This window comes from Mercenaria mercenaria, chromosome 6 (assembly GCF_021730395.1).
Source record: "Mercenaria mercenaria strain notata chromosome 6, MADL_Memer_1, whole genome shotgun sequence".
Lineage (NCBI taxonomy): Eukaryota > Metazoa > Mollusca > Bivalvia > Venerida > Veneridae > Mercenaria > Mercenaria mercenaria.
In genome coordinates this window covers 59,169,595-59,197,203 of record NC_069366.1, presented here as the reverse complement: position 1 = coordinate 59,197,203, position 27,609 = coordinate 59,169,595, and the positions used below count along the sequence as shown (strand labels likewise).

Here is a 27,609-nt window from a genome sequence, read left to right as displayed (position 1 = left end):
TTTTTTAGCTGATTTTGCAGTTTGTGTGTTTGACTGAAATTATTTTTCTTGCATCAAACATGACCCCCACTTTTCTTTTGATTTTTAGTTAGCACTGACAATATTCTTCAAGAAAATGTAAGTTACAGAAATTTAAAATGGGTCCTGATGTGTGCTGCGGTCATTGGAAATGGGTCAATTTCATATAGAATAAAAACAACAACTATTTAGTGTGTTATAACCTTTGGTACGCTAGTGCATTAGCTTGATTTAATGGTGTTCAACCTATATAATCGGGCATCATATGTTTTAAGATTTATATGCACCGTTTCAAAATGTCTGCGCCCATGAAAAAAGTGTCTCCAACTGGAAAATTGGTTTTTGAGAGGTCTTCGTTCTTGAATGAAAAAGAAAAACATAGGAAGCGAATTTTTGAACATCCTTTTAATTCTTCAGTAAGTCAGCTACGAAAAGTGATGCTAAATTTTATTGTTTTTTCCTGAAGAAATTTATTTTGTGAGACTGGAAAATAATTTTCAAATCTTTCTGTCTTTTTGCACTCAAGCGGGTTCCAAAAACCAGTACCATCTGGCTTTTAATCAACCCTGAAGACATGGTAAACTATAAACTTCTTAGTTCTGGCTACCATAACTTATCTGACACTATTTTTATTTTCTGATGGTTGTAGTCAAAATAATTCGATGTTCAGATTGTTTTAGAGTGGTGGAGCCCACTGGCACCAGATCAGAAAGAAAATGCCTCCGTACGTGTTACACCCTACCCCTAGGTATTCTATAAGAACCATGGTCATGAACGGGAAAATATACTAACCCATTTCAATCGCGTATTTCATACCTAAAACACGCAGGTCAGTAAATGTGTACTACTGATGTTAAACAAGCGATAATTTATCTTCAATCGTGCACCAGTCACCTTGTCTCAATATTCCATGTTGCAGAGATGCTCCGTATAGTTTATGCTTTAGTCAACGTTACAGAAAAAACTTGCGTGAACTTCCCTAATGAACATCCGGTCTAGAGGTCACGACAGTATGCACATGTTAAGCGAAATGTAAACAAACAAAAACAGAATGCAATATATTCACAGTTTTACGAAAAGACTCGAAATGATGAATGAAATTCATCTTGTATATGGTTTTGAATTTGAAATCATACATAGTTATACATCAATTCTGTTTATTTAATTCATTTTGCACATTTATGCTACATATAAACATTTTAGCGTACACGTGTAGTAAAATGACGACTGACATACATTTTCACATCAGCCAATCAGAGTGTGTCTATAATCTAGAACGGAACTTCACCAGGGAAGTTCAAGCAAGTTTTTTGTGTACCTGTGAAAAAACTGTAAACTACACGTTGTTTTTCTAAGATAAGAACTATTGAAGAAATGTGACCGGTACACAACGGAAGATAAATTACCACTTGTTTAATATCAATAGTACACTTTTACTGAACTGCGTGTTTTAGATATGAAATACGCGATTGAAATGGGTTAGTATATTTTCCCGTTCACGACCATGGTTCTTATAGAATATCTAGGGGTAGGGTATAACATGTACAGAGGCATTTCTTTCTGATCTGGCGCCAGTGGTGGAGCCTATGCTCGCGGTATTTTGTACATAAATACTATATTTAAGAAGCAAGAAAAACTTACCATTTCGATTTGCCTATGCAAAAACATAAAGTTATCCTCCTTTTATCGAAACATGTTGTTGATGTGCGTCATCACGTGACTTATTCGTCTTGTGAGCTATCGACACGGCATACATGAAAAGGTGAAATTTCGCCCTGAAGGGAACCTATGCTGGCTGTATGTTATATTTATTAAACTAAAGCCGAGAAAAAAATTCAAAAGGCTAAAAATGAACAAACAAGCATATGCGAGTAATATGAAATTAGGTGCTACCTAAATGGCAGAGCTCCCTTGAAAAATCACAGTGCCCCTTAAAAAATAAAGGAATGGTGTTGGAATTGTCTGGAATTATGGATTCGTTTAGGAAGTTTATGTTCTATTAGATCTATTAAAATTACAAGTATTAATGATAATTCATGATTTCTGAATGCATGTTTTCGACTGCATCAAATTTAATCATTGACATGTGAAATACTCGAAAGATATTCTGTATATAATTAAAAGAAAGTTCGATACTGTATAGATTAAAATCTGCACCAAGATAAAGAGAAAAACAGGTATTTGAATAACTTCTGTTATTTTTATTAAAACGCACTGCATCAACAATTTTACATAAATTATTATCATACTGGAAACCAGTCACAAATGATAACCCCTTCAAATTGAAAAGCTTCAAACCTAACAGAATCTCATTAGTCCAATAGCCAAAGGAATTCTGTATCTTTGCTCGTGAATGTTTGGCAATGAGGACTTAATGTAAAAAGTTAATGTTTCAATTCCAAAGTTGTTAAAAATTAGAATTTACGTAATACTGGAAATGACTATTGTAATTCTTTTAAATGTCATTATTGTCAAATTTTGGTTCTTTCTGAAAGGAAGAATGATTGTGTCCAACTTTCAGTCAAAAATACAGCTATAATAGACGCCTGGTATGGGAAAATTACAATCATTTACATTACTGTACAAAGCTTGTTTTAAACCCAAAAGACTAGCAATTTTTAAAAATTAATGATCAGAATTTTACATAGAGAAAAACAGTGTTTGCCGAAATTCTCAGAAAACCCCGTTTATTTACTGAAGTTCTAAGTTAACATTTCTATGGTTTTTTTTATGGTTAACCTTTTAGCACTAATGAAATATATGCGAACGGGGAGAAGAGCATTATTTGCTTCTCACAGTTCAATGCCTGTATATTTTGATCCTAAAGCTGTTGGAACCTGACATCAAAACTAAATACTTGTTAAATTTCACATGAATGACTTTAGTTATACAATATTTTCAAAACTCATAATAATACAAAAAAAAATGAAATAAAAAAAAGGAATAGAAAAAAAAAATCTGGTCCAGGTGAGGTTCGATCTCACGACCTCTAGTTTTCAACGCGAACTCGCTAACCACTACACCACTGTGGAGTTATGACGTCGTCATGACAAACATAAGCATATATTAGAAAGTTCGGTAATGGCAGCGTGACGAAAGTGGTTTCAAAATGAAAGTATTGTATTTTATTTCTTTTTTCTTCGTAGAAAATGTATTTAGCACTAATTTTTTATTATCAAACGCGCATTTACATTTTTTATTCAATATTCAAAGCAGTAAGCGAGACGCTTTTGTCAACCGTAAACAGTAAGCGTCTACTGACGTCTTTACTGATTAATTACTATGTGCATAGTGCACATGGAAAAATCCGAACAACACCGATTCCAAAAAGTACCACGAATTTTCAACTCGATAGTATACACAGTTAGATCACTCTATTCGTTTTCTTGTTCATACGTCTAACCGTAATGCAACGCTGTCGGCGCCGCTTTGCGGCGCCGGTAGCTCTGCTATAATATTTAGAACATTGCACATTTATTGTGTGAAAAACAAAAGAAATGAGCATGAAATTTCAATAGTATATGTGCCCCTAGATGTATAATATCTCTTACAGAAATGGAGTCACTATAAGAACAAAGATTAAAAAGACGTAAATATTTGCATCGTAAACATTCTTTTGGCAGTAAACATTTTTGTTTTATATAAATATTACTCTTTAAACTTCAGTTTAAAGAATAATAATTCTGTTTTTATCAAATTAATTAAAAATTATAAAGTTCTTGAAGTGTGTGTAAAATACCGCCATTTTGCGCTATGTGTCAAATTTGACAGTTGGGGGAAATTCATTATAACTTTGGATTTTACATTTTTTATCAAAGTTGCTCTTATACATATTTTATATCTGAATGTAATGCATGATTTCTAATGTACTAACTTAGACTGGGTGATTTTGACATATTTGTCTGAGATTTGTGCAACGAAAACAGATTGCATAAAATTTATCGGCTGCGGTATATGTCACGTAAGCTGCACGCGCGGCTATCGCTACGTTTGTTGTTAAGCCATATCATCACTGGTCGGTGTTGAACATAGCATGATAAAATATTTTTATCTGTGCTTCTGCAGAGAGCGTATGTATCGAGATACCGCGAGCATAGGAATACCGCGAGCATAGGTTCCACCACTCTATATTTTGTGACTGGCAATCTAAATTATTTGGTAGGGTGGTAGAGCTTAAAGAGTAGACGACCCCTATTGTTTTTGGGGTCATTCCATCAAAGGTCAAGGTCACAGGGGCCAGAACATGGAAAACCATTTCCGATCAATAACTTGAGAACCACTTGACCCAGAATGTTGAAAGTTCATAGGATGATTGGACAAGCAGAGTAGATGAACCCTGTTGATTATGGAGTCATTCTGTCAAAGTTCAAGGTCACAGGGGCCTGAAGATGGAAAACCATTTCTGATCAATAATTTGAGAACCACTTGACACAGAATATTGAAAGTTCATAGGATGATTGGACATGCAGAGTAGATGACCCCTATTGATTTTGTGGTCACTCTGTTGAAGGTCAAGGTCACAGGGGCCAGAACATGGAAATCCATTTACGGTCAGTAACTTGAGAACCATTTGACGTAAAACCTTAAAACTTAAAAGGGTGATAGGACTTACAGAGTAGATGACGCCTAGTGTTTTGGGGGCCACTCCATGAAAACATCAAGGTCACAGGGGCCATCCGTCTGTCACACTTCATTTTCGATCAATAACTGGAGAACCATTTGACCTAGAACCTTCAAACTTCATAGGGTGATAGGGCTTACAGACTAAAATGACCCGTACTATTTTTGGGGTTACTAGATCAAAGGTCAAGGTCACAGGGACCAGAACATGGATAACGGTTTCCGATCAATAACTTCAGAACCATTTGACCCAGAACCTTCAAACTTCATTTGGTTATAGGACTTACAGAGTAGGTTACCCTTATTGTTTTTGGGATCACTTGAGCTAAGGTCAAGGTCACAGGGACCTGAACATGGAAAACCATTTCTGATCAGTAACTTGAGAACTGCTTGACCCAGAATGTTGAAAGTTCATAGGATGATTGGACATGCAGAGTATATGACCCCTATTGATTTTGGGATCACTCGATCAAAAGTCAAGGTCTCAGGGGTCTGAACATGGAAAACCGTTTTCAATTTATAACTTGAGAACCACTTGGCCCAGGATGTTGAAACTTACTGGGATGATTGGACATGCCGAGAATATGATGATGATCCCTATTGCAGCCAACCATCAGTATCTCTTTGACTTTCGCTCCTGTCCCCCTTTGACTTCTTGCCCTATTACGACTATGCATTGGGGGAGACATGCGCTTTTCTACAAAAGCATCTAGTTATAACATACTTCCAATAAATTAGCGGTCCATAGTTTGTGATGTTATATCACTATGAATTGTCATCAGTTGTTGCTTGTTCATGTGCTCAGTTTTGTTGTTTCAGGTTCATATTATGCTTCCTGAGTGCTCGCAGATTCCAAAGTCAGTAGACAATTTATTATCAGATGAGCAGGCTTATTTCACACAACAGGTGCCATTAGATAAGTTGCTGGATATAGACTTCATAGAAGGATTTATAAAAGCAGGTAGAATATATTTATATATTCACTGTTTTATAATTTATTATTGTATGAAAATAGGCACTGACTTGTAGACTTGAACACACAATCATGTACAGGGTTTCCACTGGCCCCAATTTTTTTTCCGCCACAAAATATCGAAGTCAACGACACATAGGGGGAGGGGGCGTCCAGTGGGTGTATTCTCCAACACACTGTGCATGTTGCAACAATTTGTCATTTTTACAGTTTTTTCATTATTTGATTGTAAAACTCTTATTGGAGGATGGGGGGCTCTCCCCTTGGAAATTTTTGAAATACAGGCATGAAATGAAGGCCTCTGGTGCATTTTAAAATTTTTTATGTGCAAAATTTTGAGAGAATGGATAGGTTAGTACCCTTTTGATGAGTGTGTGTGGGTGGGGGGGGGGTGGTTAGGGGGCTTTCCCCCTGGGACATTTTGAAATACAGGCATTAAATGGTGGCCTCTGGTGCATGTATAGGTCCAAAATTTTGAGGTAAAGGAGGGGTTAGTACCCTCTTTATGAGTGTGGGGGGGAGGGGGGTCAGAGCAGAGGTTTTCCCCCTGGAAAATTTATAAAATACAGGTATGGAATGGTGGCCTCTGGTGTGTTTCTTGGTCTAAATTTTGAGAATATTATTATTATTCCTTTGCCAAAATATCAGGGTACTTCTCAGCAAAAATTAAAAAATACATTTGCATAGATAGGTCTTCTCTGAATGACCAAAATTAATTGGAAATTGGGGTCGCGAAAATGTGTGACAAATGAAAGAAAGGCAATCCAGACTAGCATTATTTATAAAATGAAAATTTATAACTTTTTCTATGGCCAGAGTTAATTTTTACCATATTTTTCTTGTTTATCGCAGTTTTTCATTGGAATTTGCATTGTAAATTTTATGGTTAGACGTTTTCTAAGTGGGTTTACATTTTATATGCTAGTGTTCACCTGTGGCAGACAGTGGGCAGCATCCACTAGTTACAAAAAATGTATCTACTCTGTAACTTGAGCAGTTCTTTGCCTAAACTGAAAACTACAGAAAAATGACTTATTCACAAAAATGGCATAAAAGTTGAGAAAAAAAAAGATATGAAACTTGCATGAGAACTAAATTTTTCAAATCAGTCATGTTAAAAATCAAGCACATGACACTTCCCATTTTGATTATCGGATTTTCTTAGGATATTCTGAAGTTTTGAAATATCCGAGTTTGATTAAATTCTATAATGTAACATCATAGAAAAAAATTGATCTGGTTGTGCAGAACTACCTTGATGTATATTAATACTTGTTGTTTTTCTAGGCAGTGTGTATATGCTCTCCCAGGGGACCTCAGTTGATGCAGATGATTGTGTTGCATTGCTACCCACTGGTAAGTATATCATGGGCTTTGTCTGCCTTCATACAACTTCTCATATAACTTCTCCATTTTAATTGAAAATCATGCAGAATATTATTTTTTGCTTATGTTGATTGATCTGTCAGTTGGTAGTCGATTTGGTTTCCAATCATTAACTAGAAGACGCTTTTGCTTACTTTTTATACGCCCGTTTTAAAAACGGGACATATGGGAACGCCCCTGGCGGGCAGGCAGGCGGCATCCACAGACTTTGTCCGGAGCATATCTTCTTCATGCATGGAGGGATTTTGATGAAACTTGGCACAATTGTTCACCATCATGAGGCAGAGTGTCATGCGGAAGAACCAGGTCCCTATTTCTAAGGTCAAGGTCACACTTAGAGGTCAAAGGATACAAGAATGAAAACTGTCCGGAGCATTTCTTCTTCATGCATGGAGGGATTTTGATATAACTTGGCACAAATGTTCACCACCACAAGACGGAGTGTCATGTGCAAGAACCAGGAGCCTAGGTCTAAGGTCAAGGTCACACTTAGAGGCCAAAGGTCAGATACAAGAATGACTTTGTCCGGAGCATTTCTTCTGCATGCATGAAGGGATTTTGATGTAACTTGGCATAATTGTTCACCATCATGAGACGGAGTGTCATGCGCATGTCCTTTCTTTAGAATTACTTCCCTTTGTTGTTACTATAAATAGCTTATATTGTAACTTTTTCATTACTAGTTGTAGGGAAAAATCGAGACCACTTTTCTGTAGTACAACATGTATGTTACATCCAATTCTGAGGGTATTTTGATCTATCTCTACCTGGTAAGATTTTTATGTGGACTTATTTTTTTTTTTTTTTTAAAGATTAACTTCCCTTAGTTGTTACTATAAATAACTTACATTGTAACTTTTTTATAATTGACCGTAGGGAAAAACCAAGACCACTTTTCTGTGGTACAACATAGATGTTACTTTCAAATTTTAGGTGTATTTTAAGGTATCTCTACCTGGTAAGGAGTTTTTTTGTGGATTAAGAAAAACAAAAGAATTACAGTAATTACTAAAAAACCATTGTAAACAACCACAAAATTAAAATTCCATTTGCAAATACAGGTGCTAGTGTAAAGAAATTAGCTGTGGCGTATATTGTGACATTCTGGCACTCTTGTTATCATCTTCACAAGATGATTGCCTGTTGTCAGTAGATGACCTCCATTGTTTTGGGGTCTGTTAGTTATTAGGTCAAGGTAAAGAGACCTTATGACTGAAAACTGTTTTTGTCACTAACTGAAGAATACTGAGGCCTTGAAATGTCAAAGTTTGTAGCATGATTACCAGTTGTAAGTAGATGGTTCTGTAGTTTTTAGTGTCAGTAGGTCAAAGATCAAGATCACATTGACCTCTAGCCTGAACAGAGATTCAGATTATTACTGGAGAAAGCTTTCATATACATCTGTCAAAGTTAATTGGATAATTTTCTATGGTCAGTAGATGACCCTTATTGTTCTGTGGTTCAGTAGGTTAAAAGTCAAGGTCACTGTGAATTTTTAAGACTGAAAAGTTTCTTATCAGTAATTATTACATGACTCAGACTCCTTATGTAAACCACCTGTATGCCTTTTTCTTGTAATTCCGAGCCTTCTCATTGATCCGAGCCTTTGGGAAATTTGCACTTGCAGCTATTTCCTGTTTCTAAATTTTATGCATGTTGTGGCAAATTATATGACAGTTAAACAAGAATAAAAATAAAATAGTATTACTTACATTAAATAGAAATATACACAACAGAAAATTTTGGCACAAAATTTGCTTATCTAAAATCACTGGGGTAATATTTAACCTTCTTGTAGGAAAAAGATACCACTTATTTTAAAAAAAAATTGTCTGAAAACTAAATTATATATCTGCCCTTAATTTTAAAAAAGAACTTTTTCAAAAAAAGCCTTAGTTTTTGAGAGCTAGTACAAATGATCACAAGTCTCGGTTCAACGAGAAAGTATCTGGCTGTTTCAGAGAGTAAGGGTCATCATCTGAAAGCCTGGATTATTCATTGACAACAATCCTTAGAATTTTTCCCTGTGGGGATTTTTTAAGTTTTGATGTCGGAGTATCAAACTATAGAAAATATTCTTTTGAAACTTGAATCTGTTACTGACCAGAACTGAAATACCAGTTAAGGGGCTCGGAATAACGAGAAAAGGACATACATAGTTTGTGCTATTGACTGGTCTTCAGTTCAACATTAAAGGTTGCTAGACTAAAGCCAAACAAAAAATTGAAATCATGTAATAAAACACTTACTGAATGGCTTGCCGATCAGTAGTCAGAACCATTTCTCCTGGATCCTTCGGACCGTGGGCAATAGTTTTGACTATTGGCAAGCAGGTCATTTAGTATGTATGTAATGGGAAACTCCCAGACCTACTGGTGTCAGATTTCATAGAGACGAGGCCTGATTAAAGACTTTTTGTCAGAAATCATCTGATTCATGTGGGTAAGTTGGCAGTAGCTTGGGGAGAACAGGTAAGTACTGGTACAGTTTGTAGTAAAACTAGTCAGGTTAACTACTGGACATCACATAACTGAAATACTGCTGAAAAATGGTGCTAAACCTAAAGTAAATAAAACAAACAAACAAAATCATATGATGATAGCCATTGGTCAATAAATTGTTCTTCTTTTCTTTTGGGTCAGTATTTCAAGGGTCACAATGACCGCTTGACAGAAAATAGTTTCCAGTCTATAATTACAGATCCCTTGAGCCTTTGGCCATAAAAGTTCAGTTCTGTGCAATGAAGGACATTGCTTGTATTTATTACCACTTGGAATTTATTTCCAGGGAAGCTTGTGCTAAACTTGTGCAAAGATACTTTTCAACAACTTGGTTTAAATGGTCAACCTTCAAAGGCAGGCAAGAACACTGGAAAATATGGTTTGTATAGTTTATGCTTTTATATTTACAAAATGTGGTTTTCTCATAGTCTAGTTTGAAAATCAGTCCCCCATAAATATCAATAATTCCACAGTAATTATTAATCATTAATCCAGTCAATGAGTGTGCTATATTTTACCAAGTTTTCACTTTCATTGTAAATTAACAGAACATGTTTCCATTTTATTTTGCTGGTTATTTCTTCAAAGAAAGTTTGTATAGTATTTTATACCGGTATCTTAATTTTTCTCAAGACTCTTTGGAAGGCATATAAAAATTAGTTTAAATTAGGGCTGTCTTTTATTATCTCCATAATGGTATATTGGCAGGTAAATACATATTATTCTAACACGATCCGCAGCAGTTGCTATATAAACATATAGCGAAATTGCCTATACATGAATCTACGATAAAATATGGTCGGCTGTTACATTTCACCCCCCTGTGATTGTAACATAAGAGATTTTACTTCAGTTCCATTACATACGAATTATTTCAGGGCCAAACGGTTGAAAACAGCATTTCTAAAACATAAATATAATAAAAACTCATACTGACTTATGTGTAGGTCCGTAAAACACGTTCTGATCTCTACGAGCGAATTCATTTAGCTTAGTTATGATTCAGCGGTGACATCATAAATGTATGACATAAAGTATGACATCATAATGATGTGACGTCATATAAAAGTTAAGCTCGTCACTCGTAACACAGGGTCAACTCGCCTAATTTGATGATTCTGTTCATAATTAGTTTGCGAGCTGTTAGATTACTAATTTATGAATACTTCTCAAAATTCTGATAAAAAAGAAACAAATATCTGTACGTTCCATTGGCTATGCAACACTTTCTAACCATAGGGGGTAAATTGTAACAGCATATGACCCGAATGACGTATTACGCTGAAAATGTAGTACTGTAAAATGCGAATTATTTGCGTTGTTAGAACAGAAATAATAAATATGTTCTAATAATTTTATCAATTAATAAAACATACGCACTCGTGATTTAATTATTACGCATCCAAACTCCTGCCCATATTTTATTAACTGATAAAATATAGGAACAGATTTATTATTTCTTAAGTACAAAATTTTTGAGTAGAGGACATTTTGTCCACCTGTACCACTAAGAATATATAGGAGGATGGGGAAAGGGCACTCCATTTCTTCATATTATTTATATGAATAACATCAACATTTTTAGGAAGAAAAAACTTGCAGATAATGAATGGTTTAACAAAAAAAAGTATTGTAAAAACTCTTTGTAAGCTCTGTTACTGGTATTGGAAAGACATCATTTACAACCTTGCTCTGTGATCAGTGTGCAATAATCATAAATGGAATGAAAGACAGAAACATCGAAAAAAATGGAACCATTACTATCATACCTGCCCAGTTTAAAACAGCACCCTGCCCCTTTTAGACAGTACCCTGTCCCTTTTAGACAGCACCCTAGCCTTTTTGAGCTCTTAAAATGACACTAGGTGTGGTTTATGTAAGCAAAATAAATCTGGGGTAGTTGAGGTATATGTACCCTTACCTCTTCCCACCCAGAAGAAATATGTCAGGCACATTTAAATATCATGGTGAAATTTCATTGGAATCCATTTAAAAGTGTGAAATTTCATACTGCATACTTGAGGGGCAATGGGTGCTATGGGTATTGGTGCATGCCATTTGTCCACCCTACCCACCTTCGTCCACCTGTTATTTTATTTGGAATTCAATTTATTTAAACATTGATCCTTTCTTATATATCAGAATGTGTAACATAGCGTATTATTTCAGTGGTACAAGTAGATACAGTGGCAGAGAAATTTTACCCAGGAATGAAACAGTATGACCGTGTGAAGTGGTGTCTCGCACAACTTCAGCACATTGATTTTCTAGTTACTTGGAAGCCTAATGGTAAGAAGCAAATTGTATGTTCAAATTACTATTACAAAGGCATTAATATCTTCTTTTATTTCTTTTTAAAATGAGGATAGGCAGATAACTCCTGAACAAGCATGGTGACCTTCGATTTTTTGTATAATAATTCTATTCTAACATGATACTGTGTTCATATACAAAGTTTGAACAAATTCTATTATTGGGATTTTTTTTACACAAAACTGCTGCATGTATCCTCAAATACTTACTTTTGTTTGAGCTGCGCAAAACAGTGGATACCTCTACTTTGGGACTTTGAGCCATCAGTGTTTTACTGTAGTGCTTGGCTTAGCAGTATATTTGTCATTTAAGAAATTATATATAGCAGAATCATGTTTTTAGCTCACCTGAACCAAAGGTTCAGGGTGAACTATTCGTACAGGGTGGATGGTCCGCATTTTTACTTAAATACCTTCTCCTCTGAGACCACTGGTCAGAATAACCCCAAATTTGGTCTGTAGCATCCTGGTGAGGTCCCCTATTCTGTTTATTCAAATGGGGGCATTTGGCCCCTTTTAGGGGCTACTAGAGTTAAAAATAGAAAAACCTTTAAACAACTTCTTCTCATGAACTGCTTGATGGATCTTATCATACTTGGTCTGAAGCATCATTATATGGTCCTCTCCCAAATTTGTTCAGTTGGGGGCACTTGGCCCCTTTTAGGGGCCACTAGAGCTAAAAATAGATAAACCTTGAATCAACTTTTTCTCATGAACAGCTTGATGGATCTTATCATACTTGGTCTATAGCATCATTATAAGGTCCTCTTTCAATTTTGTTCAGATGGTGGCACTTGGCCTAAGAGCTAAAAATAGAAAAACCTTTAAATGACTTCTCATGAACGGCTTGATGGATCTTCATCGAACTTGGTCTGTAGCATAATTATATGGTTCTCTCCCAAGTTTGTTCAAATGGGGCACTTGGCCCATTTTAGGGGCCGCTAGAGCTAAGAATAGAAATACTTTTAAAAGTCTTTTTAATTTAATTTTTTTTTTTTTAGCTCACATGTCACAAAATGACAGTGTGAGCTTTTGTGATCGTGCAGCGTCCGTGCGTAAATTTTTGCTTGTGACCTCTCTAGAGGTCACATTTTTCATGGGATCTTTATGAAAATTGGTCAGAATGTTCATCTTGATGATATCTAGGTCAAGTTCGAAACTGGGTCACGTGCGGTCAAAAACTAGGTCAGTAGGTCTAAAAATAGAAAAACCTTGTGACCTCTCTAGAGGCCATATTTTTCACAAGATCTTCATGAAAATTAGTCAGAATGTTCATCTTGATGATATCTAGGTCAAGTTCGAAACTGGGTCACGTGCCTTCAAAAACTAGGTCAGTAGGTCAAATAATAGAAAAACCTTGTGACCTCTCTAGAGGCCGTATTTTTCATAAGATCTTCATGAAAATTGGTCAGAATGTTCACCTTGATAATATCTAGGTCAAGTTCGAAACTGGGTCACGTGCCTTCAAAAACTAGGTCAGTAGGTCAAATAAAAGAAAAACCTTGTGACCTCTCTAGAGGCCATATTTTTCATGGGATCTGTATGAAAGTTGGTCTGAATGTTCATCTTGATAATATCTAGATAAAGTTCGAAACTGGGTCAGCTGCGGTCAAAAACTAGGTCATTAGGTCTAAAAATAGAAAAACCTTGTGACCTCTCTAGAGGTCATACTTTTGAATGGATCTTCATGGAAATTGGTCAGAATTTTCACCTTGATGATATCTAGGTCAAGTTCGAAACTGGTTTACGTGCTGTCAATAACTAGGTCAGTAGGTCAAATAATGAAAAAACCTTGTGACCTCTCTAGAGGCCATATTTTTCATGGGATCTGTATGAAGGTTGGTCTGAATGTTCATCTTGATGATATCTAGGCCAAGTTCGAAACTGGGTCAACTGTGATTAAAAACTAGGTCAGTAGGTCTAAAAATAGAAAAGCCTTGTGACCTCTCTAGAAGCCATATTTTTCATAAGATCTTCATGAAAATTGGTCAGAATGTTCACCTTGATGATATCTAGGTCAAGTTCGAAACTGGGTCACGTGCCTTCAGAAACTAGGTCAGTAGGTCAAATAATAGAAAAACCTTGTGACCTCTCTAGAGGCCATATTTTTCATGGGATCTGCATGAAAGTTGGTCTGAATGTTCATCTTGATGTTATCTAGGTCAGTTTCGAAACTGGGTCAGCTGCGGTCAAAAACTAGGTCATTAGGTCTTAATAGAAAAACCTTGTGACCTCTCTAGAGGCCATACTTTTGAATGGATCTTCATGAAAGTTGGTCAGAATGTTCACCTTGATGATATCTAGGTTAGGTTTAAAACTGGGTCACATGCCATCAATAACTAGGTCAGCAGGTCAAATAATGAAAAAAACGTTGTGACCTCTCTAGAGGCCATATTTTTCATGGGATCTGTATGAAAGTTGGTCTGAATGTTCATCTTGATGATATCTAGGTCAGATTCAAAACTGGGTCACATGAGCTCAAAAACTAGGTCACTATGTCAAATAATAGAAAAAAAACGACGTCATACTCAGTTCAAAACTGGGTCATGTTGGGACAGGTGAGCGATTCAGGACCATCATGGTCCTCTTGTTAATTTAATCTTTTTTGAATTTAATACTTTGTCACAAGCAAGCTCTAATTAGGTCAAAGTTGGTCTCAGGTGAGCGACTTTAGCCTCTTATAATATATTAGAACACAAAGAGGTTATAAGCCTGCCGGTAGGTTATAAGCCTGCCGATATGACCGATTCATAGTATTTAAATATATTTAATATGGTTCAGCTATATAATGATTTTGATTCTGATATGTCTTTTTAGCTCCATTATTTGGAGAATAGGGGTGCTATTCTACTTGCTTCTGCATCGGTGTGCCCTTTCTTGGTTAAAAATTTTCAACAACCTTTGCTTTTCTGTCATATCTTCATTTGTTTGTTTGTTTGTTTGTTTTGTGTTTAAAGCCGTTTTTCAACAGTATTTCAGTCCAGTAATGGTGGGCAGTTAACCTAACCAGTGTTCCTGGATTCTGTACCAGTACAAACCTGTTCTCCGCAAGTAACTGCCAACTTCCCCACATGAATTATCAGAGGTGGAGGACGAATGATTTCAGACACAATGTCTTTATCAAATCGTCACGGAGAACATAACTTTGCCCGGGGATTGAACTCGCTACCCCGCGATCCGTAGACCAATGCTCTCCCTACTGAGCTAAGCGGGCAGACTCATATCTTTGTTATTGTTGCTTATATCTTACTGTAACTTCACATAAACATTGTCCAGAATACAAACAAAGTATGTGCAGGGGCTGGGCCCATTATACCCAAGGTCAAGGTCACCAAGGTGTTGTACTTGGGTCATTTTTAAGGTTAAAGTTTTTCGGCAACCTTTGTTTTTCTGTTATATCTTTTGTTACTTTTGCTTATATCTTATGTAACTTCACATAAATATTGTCCAGCATACAAGCAAAGTATATGCAGGGGCTGGGCCCATTATACCCAGGGTCAAGGTCACCAAGTTGTTATACTTCGTTTTCTTGACATAACTTTGGTGCTATATAAGATAATGACTTGAAACTCGAAATTTATCTTTACCATCATCATCTTGGTGTATTTTCCTTTTAAAGTAGAGGTCTCTTATTGAGACGTAAATTCATTTTACTGTCAAATCACCAAATAGTGGAGCGCGCTGTCTTACAGACAGCTCTTGTTTAAAAATGTAAAAAAGTCGATGGAATAGGGAAGCACTATTTCTTGGTGTGTGTATAGTGCCAAATAGTAGGTTAATACGATATCAGTGTTGCTGAATAAATAATATTCTTTAAAAATTGTCAGTTCAAGGGTTTTTCATGTAAAACACTAGAAATATTATTCATATACAGTTCAGATATCAGTAGTGTTTAAAAGCATCATTTATTTTTTAACATGTTTTACCAGATGAAAAGGTGTGCCCATCTTCCATACAGAACTACTTCATTACCAAAGGTTTGCAGTGTAGCCGACTTAAATTGTCAAAGACTATACATGAGTTCAGAGATATCAATGTCCCTATCATAGATTCAGAGGTATACTATCCAAACAGTGACCAGGAATACTGTGGGTATGAGGAGATGTTTGAATGGCTTGGTGCCTGTGCTGTAGGCGTTGATTTGTAAGATAATTTTTCATTTATCAATAAATGAGCTGCACCATGAGAAAACCAACATACCGTATAACCCCGTTTAAACGCCCACGGGGGCGATGCATTTTACGAAAAATTTGATCCAAACAATGTAAGTAACTCGTATAAACGCCCCCCTATTCATCCCAATTCATGCACTGACATAACCCGATAAGTAATCGTACTGGGAATCTGTGTAAAGTCGCGCGCTGAGTGACATCATCCGAGTTAAATTCGATCAATACTGTAGCATTTATAGCGTGGCATATTCAGTACTTACACACAGTAGATTTATTTGTGCCATGCCTGTTGACGTGTTTAAAAGTTTGTGTTAATAAAGTGTGTTTTTTTTTTAAATTCATTTGTATTGTTATGGAATTGTTATTATCTGGATATTATTGTGTTGGATCAAGGACCAATTTTTGAAGGTAAGATTTGTTTATTTTCCCCAAAAAACTTGGGGTGGGGGGATGGGGGGGCTTTAATTAGAGGGGGGGGCGTTAATACGGAGTTATATAGTAGTGCATTTGCGACCAGCATGAATTCAGACCAGCCTGCGCATCCGCACAGTCTGGTCTGGATCCATGCTAATCGCTAACAGTTTCTCTAATTGCAATAGGCTTTGAAAGCGAACAGCATGGATCCGGACTAGACTGCAGGGATGTGCCGGCTGGTCTGGATCCATGCTGGTCGCAAATGCACTATGTTGGTTTTCTCATGCAGGGCTCAAACGTCAGTATCTTAACCATAGTGAGGTGTTGAATGTTTCTGACTTTATATGAGTTGCCCTTCACCTCTGGGGCCTGTTCTTCTCGTCATATGAGGTGATTGAGCTGCATGCAGAGGGTCAGTGGTTCTGCTATGGCTGATGCCTGAAGGTGCACCTTGGAGGTTTCTCCATCATAAAAGGTGGAACTGTGTCTTTGTCACTTAAAACCGAACAAAACAAAATAATGTCGAACCTGCTTATGCAGTTTTGATGGAAGCGGGAACCAATCAGATGCTTGCAACTTCGACGGGCATTCTGTGACATCAAGGCAGATGACTGTACCTCTGAAGATACTCATTTTCCACCTCTGATTCCTGCTAATTAGCATGAGGAGGCAAGTTTGATTCCAGGATGAGGTAATGTTCTGTGACAATTTGACAAAAAGCAGTACAGCTAGACCCATATTTATCATGGTTTAAAGTCCAACACTGCCTTTTATTCAAGAATAGCAACTGTTCAAGTTTCAGTTTGCTGCAACTTTGATTATATTAAAATGTAAAGTGTTTAAATTTTTCAGTGCTGTTTGTAGCTGTAAAGTGAACATTCGTGCAAAGTTTCATTACTATTTGTAATTTGACAATGTCAGAGCAGAAAGAAAATATAGCATTTTTAAGAAGTTTTAATTTTTATTAGGAAGTTATCAGCTAATACTTACATCCAGAAACACTTGTTTAGGTTTACTGAGGTGATGAAATGACAAAAAAAAAATACTGGAAAACAAGTGCTATTAAGCAAAAATTGAACCAACAAGGTTAATTAGTCTCCTGACAGGTGTGGTGGGGGGTTATAAGATAGGCTCCTTCCGTCCTTCCGTATGTAAAAATTGTGTCCGCTCCATATAACTTAAACCCTTTGAAGGATTTTCATGAAACTTGGGTCAAATGATCACCTCATCAAGACGAAATGCAGAACTCATGAGTCAGCCATGTTGACTCTAGGTCAAGGTCACGACCCAAGGTCAAAGGTTTGAGCCTTCCATTTTGTGTCCGCTCTATATCTCCTAAACTCCTTGAAGACTTTTGATACGATTTGGCTGTAGTATCCCCCTTATCGAGACGATATGCAGAATTCTAAATTCACCCTCAAGGTCACTACTGAAATGTTTGAGCCTTCAATTTCCTGTCCCCTTCTTTTCTGCTAAACCACTTGAAGGATTTTCTTAAAACTTTGGTTAAGTGTTCACCTTATTGAGATGGTTTGCAAAACCCATGAGTCAGCCATGCAGGCTCGAGGTCAAGGTCACAACTTAAGGTATTGATGTCGTCATACATGAACTATAAAATATACTTAACAACATTAATGCTTCCACTCAATACCATCAACCCTTTCACTATCCATAACAGTGGCGGGGGATATAGCTATCTTTCAGACTGCCTTGTTCACTTTAATTTCTTGTGGAAGAGTTGCCAGTTTCTTACCAAGAGCAAGTTGCTGCTATAGTTAAATTTTAAACTCTGGTTTCTTTTAGTGACAGTTATTACAGAAGTGAAATTCTTTTTGTTAAATTGTGTTTAATCCTTACTGTGAAAAGTGACCATTCAGTATTTCCTTCAGGAGATTGTGCTTATTTCAGGTATGAGGGAGATGGCTTTGTAGCTACATACTGTTGTCCATGCATATTTAAGGTATGAGGGAGATGGCTATGTATCTACATACTGTTGTCCATGCATATTTCAGGTATGAGGGTGGTGGCTATGTATCTACATACTGTTGTCCATGCATATTTCAGGTATGAGGGTGGTGGCTATGTATCTACATACTGTTGTCCATGCATATTTCAGGTATGAGGGTGGTGGCTATGTATCTACATACTGTTGTCCATGCATATTTCAGGTATGAGGGGGGTGGCTATGTATCTACATACTGTTGTCCATGCATATTTCAGGTATGAGAGAGATGGCTATGTATCTACATACTGTTGTCCATGCATATTTCAGGTATGAGGGAGATGGCTATGTATCTACATACTGTTGTCCATGCATATTTCAGGTATGAGGGGGATGGCTATGTATCTACATACTGTTGTCCATGCAAATTTCAGGTATGAGGGGGATGGCTATGTATCTACATACTGTTGTCCATGCATATTTCAGGTATGAGGGAGATGGCTATGTATCAACATACAGTTGTCCATGTCCTAGCAGAGAGATGAAGTGTTGTGTGGGATTACAGTATGAGGGATTTATCCATCCAGACACTGTACAGCAGACTATAGATTCCCTAAGGTAAGATTGTTTGTCTAGCTATGGCAGGCATTTTGACAAGACCAGCCATTTACTTAATTATATCAAAATTTTAAGTGCTAAACACATTATCTGGCAGATACTCAAAGATATTTTCCCTGCTGGTGGAAAAGCCTTCTGTTTGATCCACCTTTTGTACTAGAATAGTTCTTATCCAGTGCTCACCTTTCTTTTCCTCAGTGTTATGAGCATAATATCTGGGATAGGTTTAATAGCCAGTCAGATAATTCCAGTCTTTCTGGAGTTATGATCCTTTAATAACCTGATATTGCAAACATTTAACCTTTATCCTGCTACATTTCTAAAATGTACTGGTCAAACATTCAGTTTGGACAACACCATTTGTTATTTAAAGGGATGTTCACTGAAAATTTACTGACTTAAAAGCAAACAGTGCAGACCATGCAGGCTGATCTTGGTCTGCACTAGTCGCAATAGGGAGAGTCACTCGCCGCTAAAGGTTAAGTGTCTTCTTATTAACTTGAGCAGTTCTTATCCTGTGTTTACCAAACTTACAACATTTATGGGCATCTTATTTTGGCCAAGTTTTTTAACCAAACGGATAGTGTTTGTTGTTCTGGAGGTATGGCCCTTGAATTAGTCTGAATTAAGTGACCTGCTGAATAAGTAGAGTATTGTAAAAAGTCGAAAGTAATTTGCTGTGATGAGGGTATTTTGTGACAGTTTCCCACCCATGTTAAATTTTTATGCTCCCGTTTGAATAGGAAAGGGGTATACTTATTTGTTCACGGTCTCTTTGGTCTGGCAATGGTCAGACTTTACAAAATGATTGCCTATTGTCAGTAGATCACCCCTATTGTTTTAGGGGATCAGTAGGTTAAAGGTCATAATGACTTCAAGACTGGAGAGGGGTTTGTGCTCATTAAGAGTGAAAGTTGGACTCCTGGTGAGAAAAGTTTGTCCTCAGTATCAGCTATGCCTTAATGTTGGTTCATGTTTTAAATCCTAATAGCAAACGTTTTGTACCAAAAATTCAATAATAAAGATCAGACCTAGTAGCAGTGCTCATAAAATGACTTTTTTGTCTTGTGTGTAAAAACCCATGATTGTTGGTTATTAAACTGGTTTGAATGAAGATCAGTCACAATACAGCATCACTTAGTTTATTTTCTAAGTTCAGTTGAAGTGGACAAATGACAAAGATTTCATTCATGGACTTCATGCCCCCCTTCCACCCCCCTCTGTTCTGCAACATTTGATCCTTGATGAAACTGCCATAGCTGACTGCCATAACTGATGCAGGTTGTGTGTAGAACAACCCTTATCTGCATCCTCAGTATAGTACACTAATGACAGAACTTGAGTGTGTTAATTAACAGTTTGTTTCTTTGAAGACTATTTGTTGCTCTGCAAAGGTTAATTTACAATAAATTTCATTTAATGGAGAAGAAGATACACTGTTGAACCTGCCAAGCAGCTGCCTGTGTTAAGCAGCCGCTTGCCTTAAGTAGTCAGTCAAGTAACTTCTCAGATTGAATTTTTGTTCTGTTTTCAAGTTGTCTAAAGCATCCAGATATATCTCTCCCTTGATACAGGTTTTACTGTGTGTCTTTGTAGAGTTGTTTGCCCTTTAGCCATGTGTTACTTTGCCAGTTGAGGGGATGGCCCTTTTCACTAGACTATTTAAAGAATGGGTAGAACTATTGGACTTACCGGTGTGTGGATGTCCACATTGGTGTCCCGATTTGGTTAAGTTTTGTTTGTAAGCAGGTATCAGTACTCACTAATAGGAATGGATTGAAACTTTACGCACTTGTTCACTGTAATGATCGTACCTGCAGTACACAGGTTCAGTAACTCTTTTTTCTTTTTTTCATTTTTATATGCCCATTTTGAAAAAACAGGATGTCACGTATTATTTGATGGCACATGCATCTGTCTGTCCGTTCATTCATCAAACATGTTCGGAGCATAACATTATAATCATTAAAGGTATTGACTTTAAACTTGGCATATAGGAAGATAGTGATGAGACAATGTGTAGAGCCTTGGTACTGGCTCTGTAGGCCAAAGGTCAAGGTCACAAATTGAGCTAAAAGGTCAGAACTGTCCATCATATTTTGTGTCCAGAGTATAACTAAATAACCATGCAAAGGTATTGACTTCAGACTTGGCATGTAGGTAGGTGGTAATGAGATGATGTACAGAGCTTATGAACCAGGTCTTGCGTCAAAGGTCAAGGTCACAAATTGAGCTCAAATGTCATATTTTGTGTCCAGAACATGATTTATTAACCATTCAAACTTGAGATGTAGGTAGGTGATTAACCAGGATGGTAGGTCAAAGGTCAAGTCGCAACAAGGTCAAATCTGCCCATCATATTTTGTGTCCGGAACACAACTTAAAAAGTATTAAAGGTAATGACTTGAAACTTGGCAGATGGTGATGAGATAATATGCAGACTGCAGCAGTCTACATTACAATTATGCTTTGGACACAAGTTATGGTTGGACTGACGGACAGAGGCGTAATTACGTCCTTTTTTTTCAAAATGGGTGTACAAAAATGGAAAGAAGAGTTACAGGACCTGTGCACTTTGGCTTTTCCTTTAAATTTTGCTTTTACCTTCTCAGATAAAACCCTTCGAGCATATATTGTCCCGGTTGGCGGAGCTCTTGTTACAAAATTATGTCTCCCCCAGGAGACATATTGTTTTTGCCCTGTCCGTCCGTCCGTCAGTCCGTCCGTACGTCACACTTCGTTTCCGAGCAATAACTGGAGAACCATTTGACCTAGAACCTTCAAACTTCATAGGATTGTAGGGATGCTGGAGTAGACGACCCCTATTGTTTTTGGGGTCACTCCATCAAAGGTCAAGGTCACAGGGGCCTGAACATTGAAAACCATTTCCGATCAATAACTAGAGAACCACTTGACCCAGAATGTTGAAACTTCATAGGATGATTGGTCATGAAGAGTAGATGACCCTATTGATTTTGGGGTCACTCCGTCAAAGGTCAAGGTCACAGGGGCCTGAACATTGAAAACCATTTCCGATCAATAACTAGAGAACCACTTGACCCAGAATGTTGAAACTTCATAGGATGATTGGTCATGAAGAGTAGATGACCCCTATTGATTTTGGGGTCACTCCATCAAAGGTCAAGGTCACAGGGGCCTGAACATTGAAAACCATTTCCGATCAATAACTAGAGAACCACTTGACCCAGAATGTTGAAACTTCATAGGATGATTGGTCATAAAGAGTAGACGACCCCTATTGTTTTTGGGGTCACTCCGTCAAAGGTCAAGGTCACAGGGTCCTGAACATTGAAAACCATTTCTGATCAATAACCAGAGAACCACTTGACCCAGAATGTTGAAACTTCATAGGATGATTGTACATGCAAAGTAGATGACCCCTATCGATTTTGGGGTCACTCCATTAAAGGTCAAGGTCACAGGGGCCTGAACATTGAAAACCATTTCCGGTTAGTAACTTGAGAACCACTTTACCCAGAATGTTTAAACTTAATAGGATGATTGGTCATAAAGAGTAGATGACCCCTAACGATTTTAGGTTCACTCTGTGAAAGGTCAAGGTCACAGGGGCCTGAACATTGAAAACCATTTCCGGTCAGTAACTTGAGAACCACTTGACCCAGAATGATGAAACTTCGTAGGATGATTGGTCATGCAGAGTAGATGAACCCTAAAGATTTTAGGGTCACTCTGTTAAAGGTCAAGGCCACAGGGGCCTGAACATGGAAAACCATTTCCAATCAATAACTTGAGAACCTCTCGACCCAGAATGTTGAAACTTCATAGGATGATTGTTCATGCAGAGTAAATGACCCTTATTGTTTTTGGGGTCACTCAGTTAAAGGTCAAGGTCACAGGGGCCTGAACATTGATAACCTGTTCGGATCAGTAACTTGAGAACCACTTGACCCAGAATGTTGAAACTTCATAGGATGATTAAACATGCAGAGTAGATGACCTCTATTGATTTTTGGGTCAGTCTAATAAAGGTCAAGGTCACAGTGGCCTGTTCATGTAAAATCATTTTTTGGAAATAACTTGAGAACCACTTGACCTACAATGTTGAAACTTAATAGGATGATTGGACATGCAGAGTAGATGACCCCTATTTATTTTGAGGTCACTTGATCAAAGGTCAAGGTCACAGGAGCCTGAACAGTGACTTGAGAACCACTAGGCCACTAGTGTTGAAATTTAGCGGGATGACTTGACATGCCAAGTAGATGATCCCTATTGCAGCCAACCATCAGTGTCTCTTTGACTTTCGCTCCTGACCCCTATTGACTTCGTGCCTATAGGACTTTGCATTGGGGGAGACATGCGCTTTTTTACAAAAGCATTTTCTAGTTATGCCCCTTTTTGGTTAAGTTTTGTTTGTAAGCTAGTATCTCAGTATCCATTTTCGGGAATAGATTGAAACTGATATGCAGCGCACAGGTTCCATGTCCCTTTATCGACTTTTATATTCATACAAGAGCTGTCACTAATGGTGACAAATGCTCCCACAGCACCTTGACCTTTGACCTGGCGACCTTGACCTTTAACCTGGTGACCCCAAAGTCAATAGGGGTCGTGTACTCAATTAGTACCATCAGCATGTGAAGTTTGAAGGTCCTGAATTGCCTTTATGCAAAAAGTTAACGTTGTGACAAACGAACTAACGAACAGTTAAAAACTAATATGCCTCCCTTTGGGGGCATAATAATTGACTAGGCTGTTTATAGTGTAGCGTTGCTTTGACAGCTCTGATTTTATATCTTACCGAAATACAGGTGTAAAGTTTTCCTTTTCAGGAAGTACATGAAGGAGAAGAAACTCCCATGGTGCAGTGTAACAGTTAATGGTTTCATGGATACTCCATTATCGTGGCAGAATGATCATGGTTTCCATAGCAATGGGGACAATTTATACACATTACTTATGTTCGAGAATGAAGACTATTGGTTGTTTTCAGCAATTGGAGGCTGTGATATTTGTCCATAGCTTGTTTTATGTCTTATGTATTAAAGAAACAAAATTATACAAGACCTTATAATCTTTGTAATGGACAAGATGCATGTTACCAGAAATCATGTTTTTATACGCCCGAAGGGAAGTATTATGTTATGGTCCCAGTGTCTGTCCATCTGTCCGTTAGCAATTTAGTGTCCGCTCTGTAACTCTTGAACCCCTTGAGGGATTTCAAAGAAACTTGACACAAATGTTCACCACACCAAGACGACGTGCAGAGCGCATGTTTTGGATGTCTCATTTCAAGGTCGAGGTCAAAGGTCATATGAGTGTGTTTTGTGTCCGCTCTGTAACTCAAACTACTTGAAGGATTTCAAAGAAACTTGGCACAAATGTTCATCACACTGAGACGACATGCAGAGTGCTTGTTTCGAATGACTAGCTTCAAAGTCAAGGTCACACTTAGGAGTGAAAGGTCATATATGACTTTGCTGTGTCCGCTCTGGAACTCTTGAACTGCTTGAAGGATTTCAAAGAAACTTGGCACAAATGTTCACCAAACTGAGGCGAAATGCAGAGCGCATGTTTTGGATGACTCACTTCAAGGTCAAGGTCACACTTAGGGGTCAAAGGTCATATATGACTTTGCTTGGTGTATATTGCTCTGCATTGCAGTGTTCTTGTTTTTATTTGGCAAAATACCTTCCAATTTTTAGATGCATCTTGACATAACTTTTAAGTAAGAATTTTTTTGTGGACTTGGAAATTGTTTTTTTGGGGGAATTTCTTGTTTTTGTTGTTCTTGTCCTTTGGGCTTCAACAGTCAAGTTTTTTAAATTTTGCTCCCATCCTCTCATGTAACCCTTCGGGTGTATATTGCCTGCTTGGCGGCGCTCTTGTTGTCTATTGTTTTGAAATTAATAAAGCTTTACAGCTCCCCTGTGTTTGGAGTGCTCATGGTGATATTACTACTGTGATCATTGTGTGTTTGATGGTGTTTTTATGCTGTCAGAAGTTTTACTACTCTAGGGGTCAATATTGGCCCAATCACAATGAAACTTGGCTGCCAGAATGATTTCATCAGTAAAATTTCAGACACATTTGAAACTAGACTGTATTTTTATGACAGTGACATCTTATAAAAAGTGTCAGGTCAATGTAGGACTTTTGTTTTGTCTTTTTGTTTTGGATTTAACGTCGCACCAACACATGATAGGTCATATGGTGACTTTCCAGCTTTAATGGTGGAGGAAGACCCCAGGTGCCCCTCCGTGCATTATTTCACCACGAGCGGGCACCTGGGTAGAACCACCGACCTTCCGTAAGCCAAGCTGGATGGCTTCCTCACATGAAGACTTCAACGCCCCGAGTGGGGCTCGAACCCACTTTGATAAGGGGCAAGTGATTTGAAGTCAGCGACCTTAACCACTCGGCCACGGAGGCCCCTGTAGGACTTTTGTCAATTGCAGAGCCACACAGGGTTTTATTTTGTACAACAGTGATTACAAACATGTACAACAGTGATTACAAACACAAAATCAATTATCAGAATATTTAATTAAAAAAGATCCATACAGTCATGTGATTCACAAGATCTGAAAGTACAATTCATGCATAGAAAAATCTTGGACATTATATACATTTCTGTACATTCTAAAATAATATTATCGACCTCAGTCTATGATGATATGACCGGGGACATGTTTTGCAAAAGCTCATTTTAATTAAAATTTAAATACAATTGTAGAATAAAGAACACAGTCCTCAGCTTGTGTTAATCAAACCAAACTTAGAATAAAATTGAAGATTTTTAAAACTTATGTTAAACTGGCCACAAGTTTTGTCAAATAGTTAGAACGATCATCATGAAAGATTGTCGGCAATATGCTTCTTGAAACAGGTACCAGACATATTGACATCCAAAAAAATAAAATGTAAGAGAAAAACAGTCCTGAGAAAACTGAAATACAATATAGTTCCCACTGAAATTCTTCAGAATTCCCATATTGTAACTCTCAGAATTCCCATATTGTAACTCGTAGCTAAAGTGTTTAAATACTGAAAGTACCGGTTGTCACATACTTACTGAGCTGATGATATTTAATTGCTGGTCACAGGACATATTTCTAAAACCTACCGAAAATTGAGTCACAAGTAAAAGATACGACCTTATATTATTAACAAAAAATATATTGAAGTCATATGATATACCAGTCTTGCGTAATACACAATTTTTCACTTCCATTTTTCACAATTTATACGAACAGGAGGGCCATGACGTCCCTATATCGATCACCTGAGTTTAGTCACTGACCACAATAAAAAGAAATTGCTTGCATAATAGATAATTTTACTCATCATTTTGTACAGTTTATACAAAATACAAATTGCACAATACACAATTTTACACTACCATTTTACACAATAAATACAAATCGCATGATACACCTTTTATGCAATTAACACTATATATCTGATGCAAATTACACAATTTATACATCTGCATATCACACTGTATATACACTCGCATAATAAAACAAGAGGGCCCTATATCGCTCACCTGAGTACCACTGCTTTCGCCAAAAACAAAAAGAAAAAATTCTTACAAGGTACAGGTATGTCAAAATACACCTAAAAATTGGCGGTACCATCCATGTTGTACCACAAAAAAGTGGTCTCAGTTTTTCCCTACGGCCAATAATAAAAAAGTGACTAAATAAGCTATTTATAGTAACATAAAAGGGAAGTAATAAAAAATATATTGTAAGCAAACAAAAGAAGGATCTGCCAAATAAAAACAAGAGCACCACAAGACAACGCAAATGCAGAGCAATATTCACATAAAACAAAGTTACATGACCTTTGATCCCTAAGTGTGACCTTGACATTGCATTTAGCCATCCAAAACATGAGCTCTGCACATCCTTTCAATGTGTAAACATTTGTGTCCGGTTTCTCTGAAATCCATCAAGGGGTTCAAAAGGTAACAGAGCGGAAGGGAAATTGCTAACCAACACACAGACAGACAGACGGACACCGAGGTGATAACAAAATACGTCCCTGGGGGCGTATAAAAAAGAATCGAGCTCTTATGGTGATACAAGTTGTGTGCAAGTTTTGTTAAAATCAAATCTTAAATGAAGCTGCTATTGTGCAGACAAGGTCAAAATAGCCAATTTTGGTCTTTCAGGGGCCATAACTCTGGAACCCATTAAGGGATCTGGCCGATTCAAGAATGTAACCAAGATCTTTTGGTGACACAAGTTTTGTGCAAGTTTGATTAAATTCAAATCATAATGAAGCTGCTATTGTGCAGACAAGCTCAAAATAGCTAATTTTAACCCCTTCAGGGGCCATAACTCTGGAACCCATAATGGAATCTTGCCAGTTCCAGAAAGAAACAAAGATCTTATGGTGATACAAGTTGTCTGCAAGTTTGGTAAAAATCAAATCATAAATAAAGCTTCTATTGTGCAGACAAGCTCAAAACAGCTAATTTTGGGCCTTTCCAGGGTCATAACTCTGGAACCCATAATGGAATCTGGCCAGTTCCAGAAAGGAACCAAAATCTTATGGTGATACATGTTGTGTGCAAGTTTGATAAAAATCAAATTGTAAATAAAGCTGTTATTGTGCAGACAAGCTCAAAATAGCTTATTTTGACCCTTTTAGGGGCCATAAC

General features: G+C 37.3%; 1 protein-coding gene across 1 annotated transcript; it reads left to right on the top strand.

Annotated features, from left to right (window-relative positions):
• The first annotated feature begins 285 nt into the window (after positions 1-285).
• On the top strand, positions 286-25,719 carry LOC128557778 (ribonuclease P protein subunit p40-like). The gene is made up of 8 exons (XM_053546051.1): positions 286-434; positions 5,458-5,599; positions 6,899-6,967; positions 9,785-9,877; positions 11,668-11,787; positions 15,740-15,953; positions 18,825-18,956; positions 23,771-25,719. The coding sequence occupies exons 1-8, from the start codon at positions 300-302 to the stop codon at positions 23,958-23,960; spliced, it is 1,095 nt and encodes a 364-aa protein (XP_053402026.1). The 5' UTR covers positions 286-299; the 3' UTR covers positions 23,961-25,719.
• The last annotated feature ends 1,890 nt before the right edge of the window (positions 25,720-27,609 follow it).

What these genes read in the sequence shown, in the direction of transcription:
- LOC128557778 (XM_053546051.1), top strand. Translation starts at nt 300, where the DNA reads ATGCACCGTTTCAAAATGTCTGCGCCCATGAAAAAAGTGTCTCCAACT. An exon ending in AACATCCTTTTAATTCTTCA is followed by an intron (nt 435 to 5,457) that starts GTAAGTCAGCTA and finishes TTGTTGTTTCAG; the next exon opens with GTTCATATTATGCTTCCTGA. An exon ending in TGTTGCATTGCTACCCACTG is followed by an intron (nt 6,968 to 9,784) that starts GTAAGTATATCA and finishes ATTTATTTCCAG; the next exon opens with GGAAGCTTGTGCTAAACTTG.